General features: G+C 40.5%; 1 protein-coding gene across 7 annotated transcripts in view; it reads left to right on the top strand.

The window, feature by feature from the left end:
- PIEZO2 (piezo type mechanosensitive ion channel component 2) overlaps positions 1-21,981 on the top strand; it is a 195,823-nt gene that overhangs the window by 84,595 nt on the left and 89,247 nt on the right. For all 7 annotated transcript variants that reach the window (XM_081873517.1, XM_081873521.1, XM_081873520.1 and 4 more), the window contains exons 4-5: positions 4,177-4,219; positions 20,931-21,093. In XM_081873517.1, coding sequence (XP_081729643.1) covers positions 4,177-4,219; positions 20,931-21,093 — 206 coding nt within the window. The remainder of the gene's footprint in view (positions 1-4,176; positions 4,220-20,930; positions 21,094-21,981) is intronic.

Raw genomic sequence — 21,981 nt, 5'->3', positions numbered from 1 at the left:
TATGATCTTTTCAAAATCAGGAGTGGAGAACCTGTTATCTTCCAGATGTTGCTGAACCATTGGCTTTGCTGGCGGTGACTGATGGGATTTAGAAGTCCAACAACACCTGAAAGGTTAGACGTTCCTCATCCCCAGAAAGGATTAGTATCATACTAGAAGGCTGGGTAATTGTTAGGAGATGGATCTGTTTAAAGGCTTGGCTTTTGCCATTTAATTTCTTCTTCAAGTCTCATGAAATGTGGAAGACACTCAAAAATATTTTTTTCCTGGCTGTTAAGGTGCATGCAAGATGAAATTCCTAGATAATTTTAGATATGTCTGTTAATTTATCTATTCACTTGTGCACTCTCCAGATATTCTATGATATAACAGCAATAAAACTCCCCCCCCCCTTGACAAGCACATAAAGGATGAGATTCCTAGGCAGTTTAATGTGCTTGGCTGTGGTTAACGTTGTTTGTTGTATACTAATAGAAGTTATGATCCATTCTGATCTTAATATTTCATCATTTTATCAAGACGTTTTTGTTCTGGCAGACATTTAGCTTGTTGGCTAAAATACTTTAAATACGCAGATCCCTTGCTATTTTTCTTATCATCAGCTGCTCCTGTCTTTGTTGTTTAAGGTTTTATGGTATCATTAACTACTGTTTTTTTCTGGGTGTTTTTAAAATTTTCACTGTGGCTACTGCAATGGAAGACTGTCATGTGCATGGTCTGGAGTTATATGGTCTGTTTTGGCTGCCAATGTGGTAAATACATATTAGCAAAAAAGTGCTGCGCCGGATATATTTTGGAAAGTAGCATAATATCAAGTGCTATTACTCAATTGTTGCTATATATACTAAGTATATACTGAGATAGTATATACTTAGTATATCTAGTAACTCCTGAAATCTTATGTGATTTAGCCTCTCTTTGTCAATATATGTGCCCAACTTAATGCAAAGCAGAAACATGGAAAACAGATGAGAATTATTTAGCAACTAAAACAGTCTGCAGCAAGTTCCTGAAACAAAATTTTAATCATAGGAACCTTATATTTTAAGTACAGCAACATAACAATTGATAATATCATGCTTCTGTATGAGGAGCTTGAAGTGAAAAGTTAAACCAATGGCCATCAAAATACAGACTCTAAAGGTCTATAGAGAAAATGGCAAGAGTTAAAGCAGAGATATTGACTGGAGGAGGCCCAAAATGATTTGTTATTTGAAAAGTATACAGGAAAGTTTAACTAATGCAGCTTTCTTCAGGATTTTAAAAAATCAATGTTCTGCGGCTTGTTAGCAACATTCTCCCAAGGTTATTCCTTTAATTTGGAGCTGGGAAGGGATTATAAATGGAGAAGAGGGAGATATACTCCTTGAGGGTAGGGAACTTTTGGCCATCCAGATGGTGCTGGACTTCCAGCTTCCATCAACCCTGACCATTGGTCATGCTAGCTGTGGCTGATGGGAGTTCAGCAACACCTGCAGGGCCATAAGTTTCCCACCCCTGCTTTAAGGAATAGTTTTCTATTTGAGCAAGTGAGAGATACAGATGCAGATTTCTGCAAACAGATACCTTGTCTGCACTGGACATAAACATGCAGTGTTATGTGCATCAATCCCCTGAATGCATGCCTGCTAAATCAGGTTGTGCAAATGCAGTGGTACAAACCTTGACACCTTTCCCAGGTTGATTGACAGCCTGGCTGGGGTATCGATTCCATGTGTCCACCCCACCCCCCAATAGGTGATGCTGTTGTCATATCCAACGTCATTGGTCAGGGCTGACCTAGCCATTAAGCAGAGAGGGGCAGCTGCATTAGACAGTACATGGTGGTGAGCAGCAAGGAGGTATTGGGCAACAGAGCTATGGGTGCCACATGCCCTGTGCTATGTGGCCGTTTAAGCTTGCCTGCTGCTCCCAGGTGTGGTGGGTGATGCTGTCCCACTATCAAATTAAGATTCAGTTGCTAGTCCAGTTTATGGAATTGGGGGTGGGTGGAGGGCATGGCATCTTAACATTCACCTCATGCAACCCACTGTTTTGGATCAACCTCAAATTAGTCATCAGTTGGGCAGATGCATGCATGCAGGGTTTTAGATTAAATGTAATTGAGAAAAAGAAAGAATGGAGGGCACCAGGGTAAAAATGAAGAAAAATGAGACCCTGAAGATCCACTGTAAAATGATAAATTGAGGGAACATGTTTAAACTAAAGCACCCTACTCTTCAGAGAAACTATGTTGGGTGTAATCATTTTCATTTGAGGGTTCGTATTTTTTCATTTATAATTGTGCATGCTGTAGAATATTATGAACACCAATTTGCACATACTGCAGAAAACTACGAGCACCAACATTCTCATTATACATGAGGCATGTTTATTTTCTAGCATTAACTGAAACCAGGTTATCTGATTGTGATATGATTATCCTTGCTGCGCTCTTTTTTGATTACTGATTATTTAAAATATTTCCTTATTAATATGTCATTAATATAGACAAATATGTCTATTAGTCATAATAGCATAATAGGTTATATTCCAATGTTGTATTCCATTTCTCAACCATCGATGTCAGCTATCTAATTTTGTCCCTGCAATAGATCTTATCTGTTGACTGTATCTAATATTTAAATTAGATATCCCTTAAGCAAGACTGCAAATTTACAATGTCTTGCTTGTGCAATCTTTTGCAGTCAAGTAGAAGGCCAGCAATTATCCTCCACATAATTAATTAAGACAGTCAGAGGAACCATTCTAAAGTTAACCCCAGTTGCTTGATAAACAACAGTTTGAAACAGTAAATTTGAGCAGGATTGAATGAATGTTTATTATTACGGCCCAACAGCCAGCATACTTTGAGCAGGATTTTATACTCACTGAAACGGCAACATTCTGCTTAGCAATCCTAGAACTTGATTCTATCTCTGCCAAACATCTTGCTTTTTTAAAAATTGGCTTGAGTAACATACCTGTGATACATCATTTTGTAATGGACTTCCTGTATGCTATAACCAATTGAGAACATTATAATGGACCAAATGCAGTAAAATGGTAATTCCTAAAAAACCCTTATTCCCCCCCCCTTATATTTTAGTTTGTGTAACGTTAAAGGAGTGCTCATTTTCCTATTATTATTTTTAGACTCCTATGCAAAGTTTCTTTCCAGTTGTAGTTAGTACAAAATATTTTACCTGAAATCTTTTGAATCTGGGGTGAGAGGGAGGAGAATCAGTCATCTGCTCATGCTCTTATTTCTTCATGGGTGAGAAAATCTGTGAATGTAAAATTTCTATTTTCCCAATCAGAAAAATAACCTATAACCTAAAATATATATTCAAATTAAACATGGAGGGCAGGAAAGTTACATCTGTTCTTACTAGATTACTAGTAAAACATATGGGGTTTTTTTCAGTTTTGTTGTCTCGGGACTTGTTCCACAGTTATCCTAACATTGGACTTAACCCATTGGTTATAATATTACCAAAGCAAAATGAACCACATCTATCCATATACCCAGCTCCAAGGGTGTATAAGGCTATAATCCTAAACAGTTATAGAGCAGGAGTATAGCTAACCTGCCAGCCAGTGGTGAGTGTGGCCATTCCACGCTCTTGCACACAGTCACATTCCTGTCCTCAGCATCTCTGTGCATATCTGCTGAAGTGGACGTTATCACCCACTTCTGGCTTGTTAAATGTTTGGTCCAATAATTTAGAGAAGGGGGTGATTTGCATCCCCATCAGTGTGTTGGGCTATGTGTCTGCCTTATTTCTTCTTCTTCTTTCTTTTTGCGGCTTCCACCAAAACCAGTGGAATTTGGGAAGTCTGGGAAATATCATTTGGAAGCTAGATCAGGCTTCCAAATTTGGGGGGTGGGGACAGCTTAGCCACTCCTGTACAGTGGTACCTTAGGTTACATACGCTTCAGGTTACAGACTCCACTAACATGGGCATGGGCATGGGCATGGGCATGGGCATGGGCATGGGGCCTATCACTGAATGCGCCTTGGCTTTTCCAGCTACCAAGCCACTTGAGGACTAGTACTGTACACTATTCATTCTAGCAACTGTGGCATAAGTATCAGGCTGAAGGTTCAGCTGCCAAATAAATGAATGGAAAACAATTAAATGAAAAATGAAAAAGGATGTTAATGAATCCCTTTCCTTTATGTTTTTCTATAGGCTTGACCTGGGAAAAAACACTCCGGCAAATTGGATTTGAAAGGTAAGCACTGGGTGTTGATTTTCTATTGTATACAAAACCGAATTTTGAAATGGGGAGAGAGAATAAATAGAAAAGTTAGCAAATGCTCCTGTTCAGCAACTGAGATTTACTCTTGACACTATTTGTAATATTTGAATATTTAATTATGTTCACAAACATTGGGAACCAGTGTGGTGTAGTGATTAGCATGTCAGACTTGGACTTTGGAAACCAAGATACAAATCAGCCATGGAGCTCACTGGGTGATCTTGGGCCAGTCTCTGCATCTCAGCCTAACCTACATCACAGAGTTGTTGTGAGGCTTAACATTTTGTAATTAGATAATACATTCTTATTTTGGACACTGTTGTTGTTATTTCTAACCTTGGAGAATAGTAACACTGGCCATTTAGATTTTCTATTTCACATGAGATAATCTTTCAAAATGTTGTAGCTTGAGCAAATTAGCTTAATATTCAGGAAATGTCTTGGGTAAAGAGCATTTCAGTTAAATGGAAGGTACCTAGGTTTCATAGATTTAAATGAAGGTTGTATATGTATTGATTTATGAGACAGTAAAAGATGACTATAACACAATGTACTGTAATAGTAATCACTCTTAAAAGAATTTTCTTGGTGCCAGTAGAGCTTAAACTTCCCTTCCCCACATCTGCCCCCTATGCCTGGCATTTAATTTTAAAATAAAAAACAGAATTTGCTAATCACTCTTTTAAATTTGCACCTGGTTGGCCCTGAGTGCACTCCTGAAATGCAGTGATAATCCAATTCAACACAAATATTGCTTCACACTAGTTTATGGCATGCAAGTATGTACCTAAAATTGTAAATGTTTGACTTCTCTTTCTCCCGCTCCTGAAGTCAGATATAAATTTTAAGAGACCCAAACTTATGTCACTGTATGACCTAAAATTAAAAATGTATGTATGAAAATGACATGCAGACTGTTGTGTCTGTATCTGCTAAGAGTTTGAAGATGGGATGTGGGAGGAATTAGCAGGTATTCAAATTAGACTCTGCCAAATGCTCTGCATGTTTCTGGTTGCCCCAAGACCTATTGAGAAGGTGGAATAATCAATTGCTTGTCTCCCATCTCTGGAAGCACAACATTTCTAGATTTTGTGCGAGTCTAGGTTTTGGAGGGCCCCTCTACCACAGTGCTACCTTTTGTTTGATTGCCAGGCAGCAAGCCAATGAACAAGCAGGCAGCGGCATCTACTTTTTGTTTATTGCTTCACCATTGTCAGGACCAGAATGAAAGGCAGCAAACTAGTAGGTTGTAATGGTGAAAGAGGAATAGCAGGTCTGGGGGCTCTGGTCAATGTGTAGCATGGATGTGAGCCCACAGCAGATGCCAGCCCAGTTCCTTGATGCTGGCCCTGATTTAAGGTGGTGCTTAACCTGGGCAGACTGGCTTTTCTACTGGAAATGAGAATTGAGCATCCCACGAAGCTCTGGCCTTTTTACACCTGATCATGGGATGGTGGGGCCTGAGGCTGCTGAGGTGTTGTTGGGGAGGGAGTTGTTGCTCTTGTTGCTGCTGGAGTTTTTCGCTTTCTTTTGTATCTTTTGCTGTGATTTATGTGGAAATTGTTCAGTTTGGTTTTGTATTTTGTATTTACTACTGATGGCTACTTTTGTTATTTTGTAGTTATGTATTTTTTCATTATGTAAGCTGCCTTGAGCATGGCTTGAACTGTTGAAAGGCGGCATACAAATAAATTTATGTAATGTATGTTAACTGATGCTGGATTGCTACATCTAGTCCAAATTTACTATCTAGTCTGATGAAGAGCTCTGGAGAACTTGAAAGCTTATAGTATTATATTTCACCATATTTTCTGTATATCATTTTTTATGAAACATATACAATCTAAGCTAAAATGCCTGTGATTTTAGCATAATAAAATAGTGAATCTGGTTATTTTTTTATAGAAAGTAAAGCACAACAGCATCACAGGACATCACATATTTAGAGTGTATGGGTTGCTGAAAGTAGTACACAGACCTCAGTGCGTCTTCACACTTGTTTATTTAGGATCATAGCTGGTGACGTGTACAACTGACTTCCCTTGTTTAAATTAAGATGTTTCTAAACTGATTTAGTGATGTTCTGGCAAGTTTATACACAGATGAGTCATAAGACTATTCACTGTTAGAGATGCTGCATAATCATAGGATAATTAAAAGGGACATGTGAAGCACTCATACAGACAAATATATACATATATATATTTGGAGGCAATCAACAATTTCTGCATGCGATATAATGTTTATAACAAGTGGGATTATAGGAACATAAACAGGAAGGTCATCAGAAGTCCTCTACAATTCTCATCTAGAAAAGTCTCTTTCCCCAATTTTGATTTAGCAGAATGTGCTGCTCTGCCTACAGGCCTCTCTGTTTTCTACACTCCCACAAAAATGCTGCAAAATATTGCAATATTGTTTCTATGCAAGGACAGAGTGAAGCACAGGGGTTGGTTTGCACACCTGTGATTTGTGAATTGGTTCACACTGACAGGAAGTAAAGGTGCAACTTGTTTGTACACACATTCCTTCTTTGAGACTCCTATGCACCTGTTGACGTAGGAAAGCAATTTGCTGTGAATTAGTCCTCCAAGCAATTACTGCTACTGTGAGGGCAAACCTGCTTCCACAATGGCCCTCTTTTTTTCTCCCTAGGGCACTCCCATTGGGGGAATAGATTAAATTCACACAGAGAGGATATATATCTTTTTTGTGTGTGTGTCTGCATTTGGTTGTCTCAGCAGACTGCAATTAATCTTTCCTTTTGAAAAGTAATGCATTGTCATGATACTACAAGTGTGTGTTCCCTTCCACATGATTGCCATGGAAGCTATAGTGCCTACACCCACTTCAATAGTCAGGTGTTTTCACAAAGGAAAACTGGGGGGAGGGGTTAGTATTCTTTCAAATTATGTACCTACTATGTGGAATTTGATACCTGGCTAAAATATGTTACAACTTTTCAACATGTGAATGGATAGTTTATAGACATACAGTCATACCTCAGGTTGAATATGCTTCATGTTGAGCGTGTTCAAGTTGTGCTCCGCGGCAACCCGGAAGTAACGGAGCGTGTTACTTCCAGGTTTTGCTGCTCACGCATGCGCAGATGCTCAAAATGACATCACGCGCATGCGCAGACGTGCCGTCTCTAGTTACGTTTGCTTCTGGATGCAAACGGGGCTCCGGAATGGATCCCGTTCATATCCAGAGGTACCACTGTATATTGTGCATGGACAAATATAATGACATTTGGAATGCATTTATAAAAAATATAGCAGCTTATAAATAAATATATATGCATTAGAATATTGCACTTATATACCTTTGTATTAGAAAGTATGCACAGAACTGTAGTGCTTTTTCTTTCTTCTTTTGTGTTTTTATGCACTTTTTGTTTCCTTTTTATTTTTTCACTTTATTTAAATATTTTCAATAAAAATAAATTGCACTCAAAAAGAATGCACAAACGTCACCAAGATAAAACTTTGCCACACCAAGTTCAGATACAGTGGTGCCCCGCAAGACGAATGCCTCGCAAGACGTAAAACCCGCTAGACGAAAGGGTTTTCCGTTTTGGAGGTGCTTCGCAAGACGAATTTCCCTATGGGCTTGCTTCGCAAGACGAAAATGTCTTGCGAGTTTTTCTGACTTTTTCCCCCTCCCCCCCCTTTTTCTAAGCCGCTAAGCCGCTAAAAGCTGCTAAGCGGCTAATAGCGCTAATCCGCTAATCCGCTAATGGGCTTGCTTCACAAGACGAAAAAACCGCTAGACGAAGAGACTCGCGGAACGGATTCTTTACGTCTTGCGAGGCACCACTGTACCTAGGGGTACAACTAACGAGAAACCTCAATAAATTATACTTCCAAAACTCCAACCCCTTGTGGCAACAAATTAACAAAGACCTAAAGAGATGGAACAACATGAACTTCACTCTCTCAGACAAAATAGCCATGATCAAAATGACCACACTCCCAAAACTAACCTACCTATTCCAAACCCTCCCAATCTTGATTCCCCCAACACAACTCTGTAAATGGCAGAAAAAACTACACTTATTTATCTTCTCACACAAAAAACCAAGAATAAGCCTCAAATACCTGCACTTCCCTCCTCAGAGGGAGGATGGGGAATCCCCAACATAGAAGCATATTACATTGCCAACCAAGTATGCCACATAATCCGATATATACTAGAAGATGAGACAAAACAATGGATACACCTAGAGAGGGACACAATTGAAAATACCTGCACCACAGCATACCCATTCCTCCCAAACAAACTAAGGAAAATTCCCACAACACTTGACAGGTACACACAGACCATGCTTAAAGCATGGAAAGCAGAACTAGGCAAACTATCCCCAACCCTATCCCCACTAATTCCCCTGGCATAACACCCATTATTCCACCACACAGCACAAAACATCCAGATAAATACCTGGCAAACCAAAGGCCTATATTGCCTAACAGACTTCTATAAAAATAACAAACCCTTATCAACACAAGAAATACAAGACAAACTAGAAGACACCCAAATGCCCTGGTTCGCTCACCACCAATTAGATGTCCCTTTAAACAATCCAGTAGTAAAATCAGCAGCAACTAGGTCCCTGACAACCTTCGAAAACCTCCTCCTAACAACAAAGGGACACAGCAAAGGGATGGTATCTGCAATATACAAAATACTACTCCAAAACCCCACGAACCCCCTAGACGTACCATATTTTTCACTCTATAAGACACACCAGATGATAAGACTCACCTAGTTTTTGGAGGAGGAAAACAAGAAAAAAAATATTCTGAATCCCAGAAGCCAGAACAGCAAGAGGGATCTGGCTTCTGGGATAGCCTCTTGCTGTTGTGGCTTCTGGGATAGCCGCCAAAGCCTCTCCTGGGCAGTGGGATGAAGGCTCTCCCTGCCCAGAAGAGGCTGCACGCGGCTAAGCTGCCCTCTGTCCCTTCCCCCACCTCCTGCAAAAACCAGCCAAGAGCCACGCGCTCTTTAATGGGAGCGCGGGTCTTGCGGGCTTTTCTACGAGGTGGGAGAAGGACAGCCTGTCAGTGACGGGCTGCCCTTCTCCCTCCTCAGGATAAAGCCCGCAAGACCCGCGCTCCCTTTAAAGAGCGCACGGAGCATGTTTGCGGCTCTTGAGGGCTTTTACCTGAGAAGGGAAAGCCCCCAAGAGCCACAAACACGCTAGGCATGGCTCTTTAAAGAGTGTGCGGCTCTTGTTGGCTTTTGCGGGAGGTGGGGGGAAAATACATTTAATAAATAAATAAATAAACAAATTTAAAAAACACCACAATATTGCATTTCATCCTCATAAACCCAATAGTTTAACAGTAGTGTATGTGTGAATGCATGCTTGTTATATCTGTGGCCCAGGGGAGCAGGGAGAGAAGCAACTAGGCAACAAAAAGATGCATCTGGAAATTTTATATTTGCACAATAAGGATATCATTCTGGACAATTCAGTGAATTTTCTGTGTTCTTCCACTAAAGTAAGTTTTTTTTCTGATTAGCAGTTTAAACACAGCTGATAAGTTGCCAAGTGAAACATAAATAATAGCTCTTGAGAAACTCTGATTTAACAGCCCAGATTCACGATGCATCGTTTTAGATGACATAAAGAAACATTTTTGCCAAGAGAGCTGCAGCATGTCTAATACCAAAAAAAATTCTTGGCATTTAACATGTGTCACTTGTGTTGTGCATGTCACTGTGGTTGTAGATGTTGCAAAACAGCTCATAACTTTTTTCTCTGACAGCCAAACTCTTGTTACAATACTCTTTTATTTTGTGGGATCAGATCTATGAAGACCATTTTTACCCACTGACAGGGAAAAAACTCAGCTCTTTAATTGTGGGAGCTTACCCTTTATTGAAATATAGCTGTACCAGCTCATGCTAGACTTGATATGGTTTGTGCATGAAGCTCATATTTGTAGAGGTGCAGCAGTGGAGTTGAATATAACAGTCAGTGTCCCAGAGGAAACCATTCACTTGTTTGCCATCGGTTTTTGCTAAACTGGGTTAATAATACACTGTCTTTAATTATAAATCTGTCAGCTGCATCTTATGATATATGCACTAAATGTCTGTGGTCTAACTACCGATTCACTTTTGCTTCACTAATGCTGGTCACATTATGGTCTTGCTATTTTACGAAGTCTATAACTTTGGTGCCTTCTCACACCAGGGCTGGCCCTGGTAAACTGAAAAGGGCAAGTCACCCCCCTCAAAAGCATTGTGGCAGATGATAGGATTTGGTGGAGAAGGCTTTTACATTGCTTTTTAATTACTGACCTAACTTAACAGGTTTACAGCTGACACTCTGCATCCACTGTAGCTACATTTATTTTTAAGCTAATTTATACCTCCACCACTTTTTTTAAAATGCTATTTTCTGCCACCATCTCAGTCACCCATGGCTCTGTCCAAATCCATTATAGCAAGGTTATTAGAGATACTTTTCAGTCCTGTGATTTGGGGAAACATCTTCTCAGGTACCGGTATTTACCAACATTTTGCCGTTTTCTCTGATGCTAAACTTCTACTTTAAGCAGTGTGTGTGAGAGATTGTGTGTATATATATCACATCAGAGCAGCCAAACAATGTGGAAGCTAAAACATTTTGTTATAAGAATTCATTATCTTAGGTTTTGTTAGTCACAGAAATAAACATACAGCTTTAATGATTGACTTCATCCTACCAGAATCCAGAGTGAACGTGTCTGAAGTGTTGTTTGATGCTTTACAAACAATCTCTCTCTCCGTGTGTGTAGAATTTACCCACAGAGAGATACAGCTGTATAACACAGCCTCTGCACTAAATGGCAGCAACAAAAATGCTACATCATTTGAGGCTCTTGCTTGTCATCCACTGAGGTACCGTATATGTATGCCATGCTTCATTCATAGATCTCAGAGTGGTTCACAACATAAATATTCAATCTAAATTATTTTGGAAGTCAATTATGCAAGCTTTGCAAGTAATGAAAATCATTTTAAGTACAAAAGTTAAATGCTTTCATGACCTACATATTTTCTAACTTTACCATGAAGTTTCTAAGGAACTTAAAAACCATTAGATGATTGTTTCTGCCAGATACCTTAGTACAAAGAAGTTCTACTACGAAACATTTGCCCGTCTTTATTTGCCTGTAAAGCATTTGGCAAAATATTTGCATATGATTTCTTAAGTGATACTGGTCCTGCTGCTCCTTGTGCTTATTTTCCTTTCAGCTAAATTAATTTCAGGAATTTTTTTTCTGCCGTTTAATTCAGGTCTTGGACAGAATCAAGTATCTGATACATGCTATTTTATTGCTGGTGTTGTTTTGAGCAGTGAATTGTTTGACTGTTGCCAATGTTTTTCTTGGCATCACCTAACCTCCTGTGGACACCAGTAGCTAGGGAATGTATAGTGATTAACCAGCAGCAGCGTATGAACTAGTCTTTGTTTGAATCTGGAGAGCAATTTGGCGTTGCAGTTTGTCCAAAGAGCTACAGCTTGCATGCTATAATAATTTGCCTTTGTCTTTTTAATTTTGTTCTTTATCTTTTGTTCATGAATAAATAATAAAGAGACTTCAAAGAAAAACTGGAGCACAAACAAGCAAGGATGATCATGACTATTGGTATACTGTGGTTACATAATATGTCCAGGGTTTCTGAAAAACGACACTGCTCCATGTATTTATATACGTCTGTGGTGTAAGTTATTATTGCAAATGATTCATATTTCATTTATGCCTCAGCAATATAAACTCGTTTGGCCCTCTCCAGCAACACATCAGTCTACCAAACTCCTATACTTGCTTCCCCAGGAAAGTTGCTTTTAGCACACCCATGCCTGCTGTTAATTTCTCTAGCAGCTGGAGGTCCCAGTCAGAGATTAGTGGTCCAGCAACATAAATCAGTGATGCCTGAGGAAGTTGATGTTTATGAACTATTATATGAACTTATCTCATCTGCATCTCCCAGAATAATGTGTGAATCGGAAATTAATTACAAGCTAGCTTTTACAGCTCCGGAATGTTCCAATAGAGTTCTCAGCTAAAACCAAACAAAACAATGCACTAAAATGCATACCAGTATTTCACTGCATCCTGTCACCAGCGTTCAATACTTGCACCCCCCCTTTTTCGGACCCCAGAAGTGGTCCCAGAGCATTCCTCGTGTGATAGTTGTATGGTAACTGAGGCTCTGCTAGGACTCGGACCCATTCCTTTCCTCCTCTAGCCCCTGCCAGCCCTTCTCCCCCCATACCTCACCATCTTGGCCATGAGCTCCTAGGCTGAGTGCAGTGGGGTGGAATGTTCCTCCCCATCCTCCAGCTGCTGCTTTTTTTATCGCTGTTTCAGTGGGAACTGATGCCAGGGACGGTTGGGCCACGTGGGCTAAGGGGAGATGCAGTGGGCATTGGCAGGCCTGGCTGCAGGTGCTGCTGTCGCTGCTCGTTTGCTGTTCTCACGGCATTCCTTACCGGAACTTCCTTTCCAAATTTGAATGGCTGTTCTGCTCTTGTAATGCAAAGTATACAGTCATACCTCTTGTTACATTTGGTTCAGGTTGAGCGTTTTCAGGTTGCATCCCGTGGTGACCCAGAAGTACCGGAAAGGGTTGCTTCCTGGTTTCGCCGCATGCACAGACATGCAAAATTACATCACGCACATGTGCAGAAGTGGCGAATCACAACCCGTGCACGAGCAGACCCAGGTTGCTTTCTGCTCATGTTGCGAACGGGCCTCCGGAATGGATCCCATTCTCAACCAGAGGTACCACTGTAGATCCGTTTCATTCACCATGGAGATTCTGATAGATGAGTGGCGCCACTGCATGTAAGTAGGCTGGACAAGAGAACATATTTACAATGGAGGCTTCATTTTTACAGAAAGGTATGCTAATGTCTTTCCATTTTATCTCCCAGTTACTTATCTTTGGCTTGCGCTCTCCCAGCTCCTTTGATCCACCTGCTGTTGTCCCCACTTCCCCCCCCCTCTTATAATGGTCGCACTTTCGTATTTACCGGCATAATAGTCGCACCCCTCCCCCTTTTTGGAAAGGAAAAAATGGGCACAAAAATACGACCATTATGCGGTGAAAGACAGTATTTTCAGCAAACATGGGACAGATATCAAAATATGTTATAAAATTTCTATTAATTATGCAGCCTTTTATGCAACCTTTTTGCATAACCATAAATTTATGTTTATTGCTTATGTGAGTAGAGTGATCCAGAAGCTTTGCTGGCATAATAAATGATTGTAAATTAATACCAGTGGCTGAATTGCTTGGTAAAATGGGAGAAAGAAGCCATTTGTGATCTCACTATTGCTGGTTAAATAGTTTCTGGTCTAAAAATTCAAAGCATGGAAATGCTGATGAAATATTGATTTTGTTGTGTGTAGGTTAATTAGCCAAGGATTAGTTTTTAATTACAGGAGAGGAAATTAAAGTAAACCAATTGAATATGGAGGAAAATGCTATGTATAAAAATTTCGGATAATCAGTGGAAATGCATTTTTTGTTGATGGTTCAAACATCTCTCCATGTTTTCTTCCAAAAGAAAATTACTATAAAAATATAGTCTGAAGCCAGGAATATTTGTCGGAAATTTGAGAGAACTATGTCAGTTTCATTTATATATGGTGGACTTGTTCAAAACTCAGCATAGAATTACTTGTTGTGTAGTCACTGACCTCATATCTTTAGTTTCAATTATCATAATGGTGATGGTTTTGACTTTGCTGAATCTCCATAGACTAGACATATCTTGGCTTCAATATAAAACAAGATCTGTAAACAACTTTAAAACTGTATAAATGTTTTCTAGTCTGACTTTTCCTGCTTTAATTCCTTGATGTGCTGTGTATATATTGGCATGATTACATGTAGTGATCTGCAGACTATGACTAGGCTCATGTTCTTGAATTATTTCCTCTGCATGTATTTTTTTTAGTTATTGCTTTCTGCTTGTGGCGCTGCTTCAGAGCCCTACATAGAGTACCATGAAACCCCAAGATGAGCGTCCTTTGTATCCAAATGTTAAGGAGGATTTTATCATACATCACATGCTGATATGCAATAGACTGTTGGGAAAAATAGTAATATTCATCCATAGTTTGAGTGGTGTTAGGTTGACCTAATATGTGGATTGAATGCACTGGTTGCTGGAAGGGAATTTCTATGACCATGACTGTTCAACCTAGCACAACAACCCCACCATGTGGCAGTCTCCTACAGATGACTTCAGTGCCTGGATTCAGTCAGGTTGTGTATCCATAGAATGATCAGAGGAGGACTGACCGCTGGCAGGAGTGTAGAGAGAGAAGAAATGTCACGGCGCATCTGCAGCAGCACAGCTGGATGCCTTCATCTGCCCTAGCTGCAACAAAACATGTCTCTCCCATATCCATCTCTACAGCCACAGCAGGTGCTGCAACCTTCCAATAGCTTGACCGCAGTCCCCCAAGGCTCACTCCTCAATTGTCTCCCAAGATGGACAGATGCCAACAACAAGTGGTATACAGTGACAGTCCTATTCAGAGAAGAATTACGACAAATAACTAAGGTCCATTAATTTCACTGGGTCTACTCTGAGTAAAAGTTTGTTGAATACAACTCCATGCAATGTACACTTTGGGTGAAGAGATACTTTTGTGGTGGACTTTGCCTCAGGACTTCCCAGAAACCACCAGCAACTATCACATGGTCCAGCCTAGGTCCTTGCATTCACAAATTAAAAAGTGCTGCCAATATCTCAAAGACCAAGCCTGCTTATCAGCAGATAAAAGAGTTAGATTCCACATTAGTAAAATCTGAACAAATATCTCCTTGTCAACCAAGTCCAACTCTTTAACCACTTCTGTCATAAATAGCTTCCCATGTTGGCTTGCTGCTGCCATAAATTTGTAAAAAACTGGCATACAGTAGACTATAAATCTCAGTAGGAATGCTCTTCTCACTCTATTTGTTAGTGCTCTCCAAGATTTGAATGTTCTTTCCTCTGACATGATCATACCCTTTGCCCTTTCCAGCTGGAGGCTTGGGCTCTTCTTAGGGTGATGGTGGCTATGGTGGCTTGTTCATACCAAGTGTTAGTGATTGTCATTTTTATCTCCTTCCTGCTCCTTCATCTTGGAACTGCTTTTCAGGTTACAGCAGTCCTCCTCAATATAAGTTTCCAAATTTATTGTTAACACTATTCCTCCTTCTTTTCCATACCTCCTTTGCCCCCAAGGTTACCCAGGAACTTTTACTGTAATGATAAATGTGTTCATCGGACTCTGCCAGTTTCAGTTTCTCTGTCTACCCTCTCCTTTGTGTGTCGTGGATCCCCCCACTTTTTGAGCAGGTTTTATTTGCAATTTTGCATTTTTACCCCTCCAGGTTCCCTGCTGGTACATGAAGAATAAATAGGTATAGAAACAAATGCACAGCTGCAGGTGTTGCACAGAATATAGGATTGGCATTGAATTATCCAGGATTGTGATGGTCAGGAAATCAATGCTCAGCATGAGGTCTACCATTAAAAAAATAATCTGGGCAGTGCAATGAACACCTAATTTGGCTTGTATGGGAAAACAGATGAGGCATAAGAAATAGCATGGAGGGGAGTGTCCGAATTTACATTTGGCACAAGTCTGCTTTTTGTATGCAGCACAGTCCTATAAATGTTGCATGCTTTATGTCAGTAATGAGGCTGCCAACCTTGGCACGTGCATTCAAGTTGTTAAATAGCATAATGATGTTTGGAAAGCAAACATTTGGCAAATGTTTGGTTGATATGTGGGTGAACACTTTTGCCAAACAGCCCCCCCCCCCGCCGTTTCACAATATAGCTGTCTAGAGACAGTGAGATGTGCATTTGGTTTGAAAATATATGAGTAATTATTAAGGTTTGCATATTTTTCAAGAAACTTGGAGGTTTTATGCTTGCTAAAGTCTGCGCCAAGTTTTTTTTTTAATGTTATGCATTTTATACTTCTCTGATTTCTCCCTGTATTTTACTTCAGAAGACAAAGCTTTTTCTACATTAAAATATCAGGAATTAAAATATATTATGATGCATTAAAAAGTTTTCGTCATCGCCCCAGTACTATATTCTGTGTGGTGGTGGTATGGCTTTTTTTGCAAGGGAGGGGGGGAGCATTTGCTTGTTCTTGTGCCCATGTTTTGGGACTGTCTTGCAGACAAATGCAGAGCACAATGTAGTTAGGTGGCGGATCCTTACTTTCTTATTTCACCCAATGAATTGTGTTCAGAATGTAACACAACAACAAGAAGGTGTGGGGTACGCATGGGGAGAGGATGGGCCAAATCCTTTTGTGTTGGTGTTAATCCTTGTGCTAGCACAACCAGAGTAGCACCCAAGATTCCTGTTGTCCTACATCTACTTTCTGCTTCCCCCGCACATCACTCTGCAATTGCATCCACTGATGCCAGAGTGTCATCGCACTGGCAACACATTTTTTTTTTCTGCTGATGAAGCACTGTGCTTCATTGGCACAGGGAATGTAACTTGAGCATAAGATTGCAAATGGCTGTAACTCTGGAAAGATACGTGCATGAACCCTGAGTGCAGCTTGAGGCATCTTTGAAGATTCTGCTGAAGCCATTCATATAGCTTCAGGGGAATGCAGCCTGCCAATTCAGCAGCGTGAGTGACTGTAACATGAAGTCCAGACGCATCTCCAGCTACATGTACAATTCTACCCTGTGTGCACGCACTGGAATTGCAAACGAATTAGAAGAAGAGTAATTACAGCTGAAGACAAAGGAGTCTTCTCTCTCTCTCTCCTTCTCTCTCTCTCCTCTTTTGTAGATATGAATATGTCTAGCTCAACAATCTTAGGAATATGTTAATGATGTTAATTGAACCCAAGTGAATAAACAGCTTTATACTATATGATGAACAGTTATAGTATCGAATTCTTAAGACAATTATTAAAATATCCACATTGCCTAGAGCAGTGTTTCTTAAACAGTGTACAGTGGTACCTCGGGTTAAGTACTTAATTCGTTCTGGAGGTCTGTTCTTAACCTGAAACTGTTCTTAACCTGAAGCACCACTTTAGCTAATGGGGCCTCCTGCTGCCACTGTGCCGCCAGAGCACGATTTCTGTTCTCATCCTGAAGCAAAGTTCTTAACCCGAGGTACTATTTCTGGGTTAGCAGAGTCTGTAACCTGAAGCGTATGTAACCCGAGGTACCACTGTACTGGGATCTGCTAGTGGACCTTGGACCATTTTCAGTGCCACAGCCTGCCCAGTGCTTCCTTACTTGTGTGCCCCTTTCTACACTAGCCAGGCCATAGCACTTTAGTCGGACCAGTTACCAGCAACAGCAGCGCCTTGCATGCCAAGTGAAGGTGGCTAAGAGACAGAAAACTTTATGAATGGGGGAAAGAAGGAAAGTGGGTCTCTCTCATTTGGGGAAGGAGATGTTGGAAGGAAATGAGAACATAAGATAGAAGATTACTATTTATTTATGGATTATATATAAGCTAGGAATAAAAATGAGGGGGAAAGGATATCCTTGTTTTGCCCTGCATTGTCCAAGAAGCCTCCTCACTCCCCAAGCAGTGAGGTGTGCAGGATGGCAGCAGAAGCAGCCTTATCAGTTGGCGGGCGGAGATGAACAGTGAGTGGCGAGCCTGGCATTTTGTCATGTGATTAGATATCAGGAGAAAATGAACTGATTCTGATTTGTAGCTCAAAGGGACAGGGGTGTGTCTGTGTGATGTATGGATTTTTGCCTAAATCAGTCTAAAACAACCTGTGGGCCAATCTCCCCCTCCAGGTGTCCCATGAGGCCCACTTGTCAATCAGCTGATATCCCATATGACATCAGCCAATGGACAGAAGCACAGGGTTCAAGGAACTTTCATACATCCCACCTCTTCTGTTTGAGCATCAAAAAGTAGCATTGGGGGATGCTTGAAAGCCATTTCAAGAAGGTGCCCATTGCAAATATTGGCTACTTGCCTGCAGGCAATGTTTTCAAGATACAATTTTTTCCCTCCCATTCCGATTGGGGAGTGGAAGGATGGGATGGGATGGAGAAGCTGCCCTTCAAAAGCACTGCCTACATGCTGGACTTCTCCCTTTTGTGCAGTTTTCATATATCCCCTTGACAAAGTAGGTTCCTAGGGGAGGGGAAATAAGAGTGTAGCCTGCCATCCAGAAAAGTTTCCCCACCTTGCTCTGAAATCCACTTTGTAATAAATGATTTGAAACTAAGAGCTAATCGGAAAAGGCCATAGAACACATGTAGCGTGTGTGTGCGCGCGCGCGCGTATACACACACACACACACACACACACGGACTTAGATGCACATGCATAAATCTGATTTCTACAATAATTTAAACTTTTTAAAAAAGAATTTTCTTTTGCAGATTGTGTGAACTGACCCTTACCTTAAAGGTTTATTCTGTCTAACTGTAGTCATTGACAGTAAACCAAACCACATACAGTATGTCAGCTGCTGCAAGAGCAAAATTTATGTTCTGTTGCTTATTGAAGAACGTGTGAGGCATCACCCAAGATCATAAAGATAACGTTCTCATTTAATTCAAGTACTGAATTGCAAAGAATACCACAGTATCTTGCAATAAATTTCCCAAGCCCTCCAGGTGGTTTGGGATGAGATTTGCACCTAGCCAGTATTTAACTATTCATTGTGACAGATGTTATACACAGAAGGTTCAGTGGCCTGGTCAAATAAAATGCTTCTGAAGACTAAAACAACATACTGAGGCCATATCTGAAATGGATTTGTTCTCTTTGAAGAGCAATTTTATAGGTAAATAAAGTGAAATCTTATGTACCGCATAACTTTACATTATACCTCCCCATATTTATCTCCCCCCACCCCCATTTTACAAAGCATGTACTGAATTGACCAACTATGATTTTTAATTGGTTGGCAAATAAGAACATGGAGCCTTGGTATGAAACTGGTTTTCAAACTTAAGGCTGTATCCATACTAAGCTAGTCACACTTGCTCCCATTTAAATCAGTGGGGACCAAAGTGTAGCTAACTTGCTCTTCATCACCCTCGTGGTTTCTGTAAATCATGACTTGGTGTGACATCTGAGCTGACAAACAGTGGTATCTGTTTCCCAATGCAAGGCAAACAACTTAGAGGGAAGTTGGAGAGGGTATTCGCACAGTGCTTGACAATACGGCCCTCTCCTACATAAATCCCCATGTTCATCTTTTCTCCCCAGCCTGTCCCCCCCACCCCACCCCACCCCTCCCTCCGCAACATGTTTCTGTTGTGCAGGCAGAGCTCTAATCTCCCTTTAGGTGGTTTTCCGCCTGTTTAGAAGGTGTAGGGTTTTTGTTTGTTTTTTGCTGCATCTCTGAAAAGCATAGTGGTGGGGAACCTACATCCCACGGGCCAATCTAATTTGTAGCATCAGCAGCACACCTCTTATTCCACTGGTTTCTGGCTGCCATGCTGGTTTCTTCACAATGTGCCAGTCTCTGTGGAGAGGAAAACAAGGTGGGCAGTTGGAAACCTGTATAATGAAAGTTCTGCTTCTGCTGTTGCTGCCATTTCAAAGCAGCAAAAAAAAACTTTTTGAAAGAAAGGTTCCTGGTGATTGTTAAGAACTCTGCTGCCCCCTTATGAGGTAGTGAGGGCAGGTAGCATTAGGCATCAGTGGCGGCACTGAAAATAGTGTTGGCTCCAACCACCTGGCTCTTTTCTCAGCTTTACCCAGCAATGAGAGGGTAAACCAGGTGACCAGAGTTGCCACCATATAAATTTCCCAACAATACTGCCTGACCCTGACATAATCACCCTACAATGCCATGTCGGTGCCCAGCCAGAGGCATTCTGGGGGAATTAAGATGATGGTGACTCCTCTTATTTCCTTCAGTGTGGCACGTTAAAAATAAATAAATTGAAGAAATACCAGGGTCAGCTATGGTTGGCTGTCTCAGGTATTTGGAACTTTATATTTGCCCTACATATACTGGTTCTGTGCCTGATCAAATAAAAGCATGGCAAAGTGGTTTGGGAATATTATCCAGGATTCATGGAGGGAGGGGTGAGGAGAGTGGACAATGGTTTGCAAGTTTGTTTGGAACACATTTTATTTCATCTCTAAGTGAAGATTAGTGCAAACAGTGGTGGCTCATTTTAGATTCTTGGGATTCTTGGTACCATTTCTGGTTTCTTTTTTATTTTATTTTAAATTCGGAAATCATGGTTAGGACTCATGGCCAAATCATGGTTTTCAGACTCTCTTCAAACTGTGGTTTCAATTATAGTTTGGAAAAATGAAATGTGACATCTGCGCTAGTGAATCAGGTGTCCATAGGTATTGTGACAGCATTTGTAGGACCTCAAAGGCTGGAAATTATCTCTGAAGTTAGACATTGCTGCAAGCCAATATCACTTGTGTTACACTTTGATTACATCACTGTGAACTCAGAAGTGGTGGGGCGTACCTGTGAGAGAGTAAGCAAGGTAGTATGTGCACCACAGCCTTCTCCACTACATATTCCACGGGAAGAAACAAAGCCCTGCTAGTTCAGGTACAAAATCATGAAGAATAATGCAAAAACGTATCAAGATTTTCCTTATATTGAAATGTTAAGCTAGGTTTGAGTAATGGAATAAGAACTAACATGCATTTCCCCCCTCTTTTAATTCTATACAGTGTCAAAGGGGCAGATGCTGGCAATGGGATCCGAATTTTTGTTCCTGATATTGGTATGTTCATTGCCAGCCTTACCATATGGCTTGTCTGCAGAAACATTGTTCAGAAAGCAGCGCAAGAGGATGCAGGACAGTATAACACACAGTTTGAAAATGAAGACATGGTATGTTTGTATATTCTCTATCCTGTATTTTAAAATACCTCTTTTTCTTGGAGTGCAATTAAATTACAATTAAATAAAAGTTTTTCAAAACACTGATTCCCCAAGAAAACCCAAGGGACAAAGTATATAGTGTATTGGTAGAGGACTTCCTAGCATCACCAAAGGATCAGGTTGCCATGATGTGAAATATCTAACCTAAAGAGTTGCTTTGGTCAATTTAGACTTACTCAGCTAGATAGTCCAGTGATCTGACTCTGTATCAGGCAGCTTCTCATATTCCAGTGGTCCACATTACCTGGCATTCATACCTGGTGCAAGGGTGGAGAAGGAACATATGAAGAGCAGGAGAGTATGCTATGTAGTCAATGACACTCTTAGTTGAGGACATAGCATTTTATCCCTAAGGTTTTTGAGAGATGGATGATGAGACCAGCTTGCAACCTAATCATTGGGAGCCTTTAAAGTTTGAAAAGGTCAAAAATTACATTATAGGAAGCATAAGTTGTGGTGTGGCAATGTGCGTTAAGTATAATTAATTGTAAAATACTGCCTAAAATAGGAGAGATTGTGGTTTTAAGTAGGATCTTTTATTTCTAAAGTAGCTCAAAGAATCAGCAGTGCAGCTGGCTGTACCAGGATTCATGTGGTTTTACATGAGATTGTTCATATATAAATGCCTTAAGCATTTATTAAAATGGCAAGATATTGTTTAATGGAATCATTGCATTTTGACTTAGAATAAAGTTTACCTTTAAAATACTTTTTTGTGTCACAGTGGAGTTTAATTCAGTTTCACATATCCATTTTTAATGGGTAATTTAGGCAGTATTTCAATTTATGGAACTCGGTTCTACTATAGTGTGGCATTTCAGTGAATGTGGGGAAAGC

The sequence above is a fragment of the Podarcis erhardii genome (genome assembly GCF_964252035.2).
Source record: "Podarcis erhardii genome assembly, chromosome: 8".
In the NCBI taxonomy this organism is placed as follows: Eukaryota; Metazoa; Chordata; class Lepidosauria; order Squamata; family Lacertidae; genus Podarcis; species Podarcis erhardii.
The sequence above is the reverse complement of the archived record's forward strand: the minus strand, read 5'-3'. Positions and strand labels throughout refer to the sequence as shown.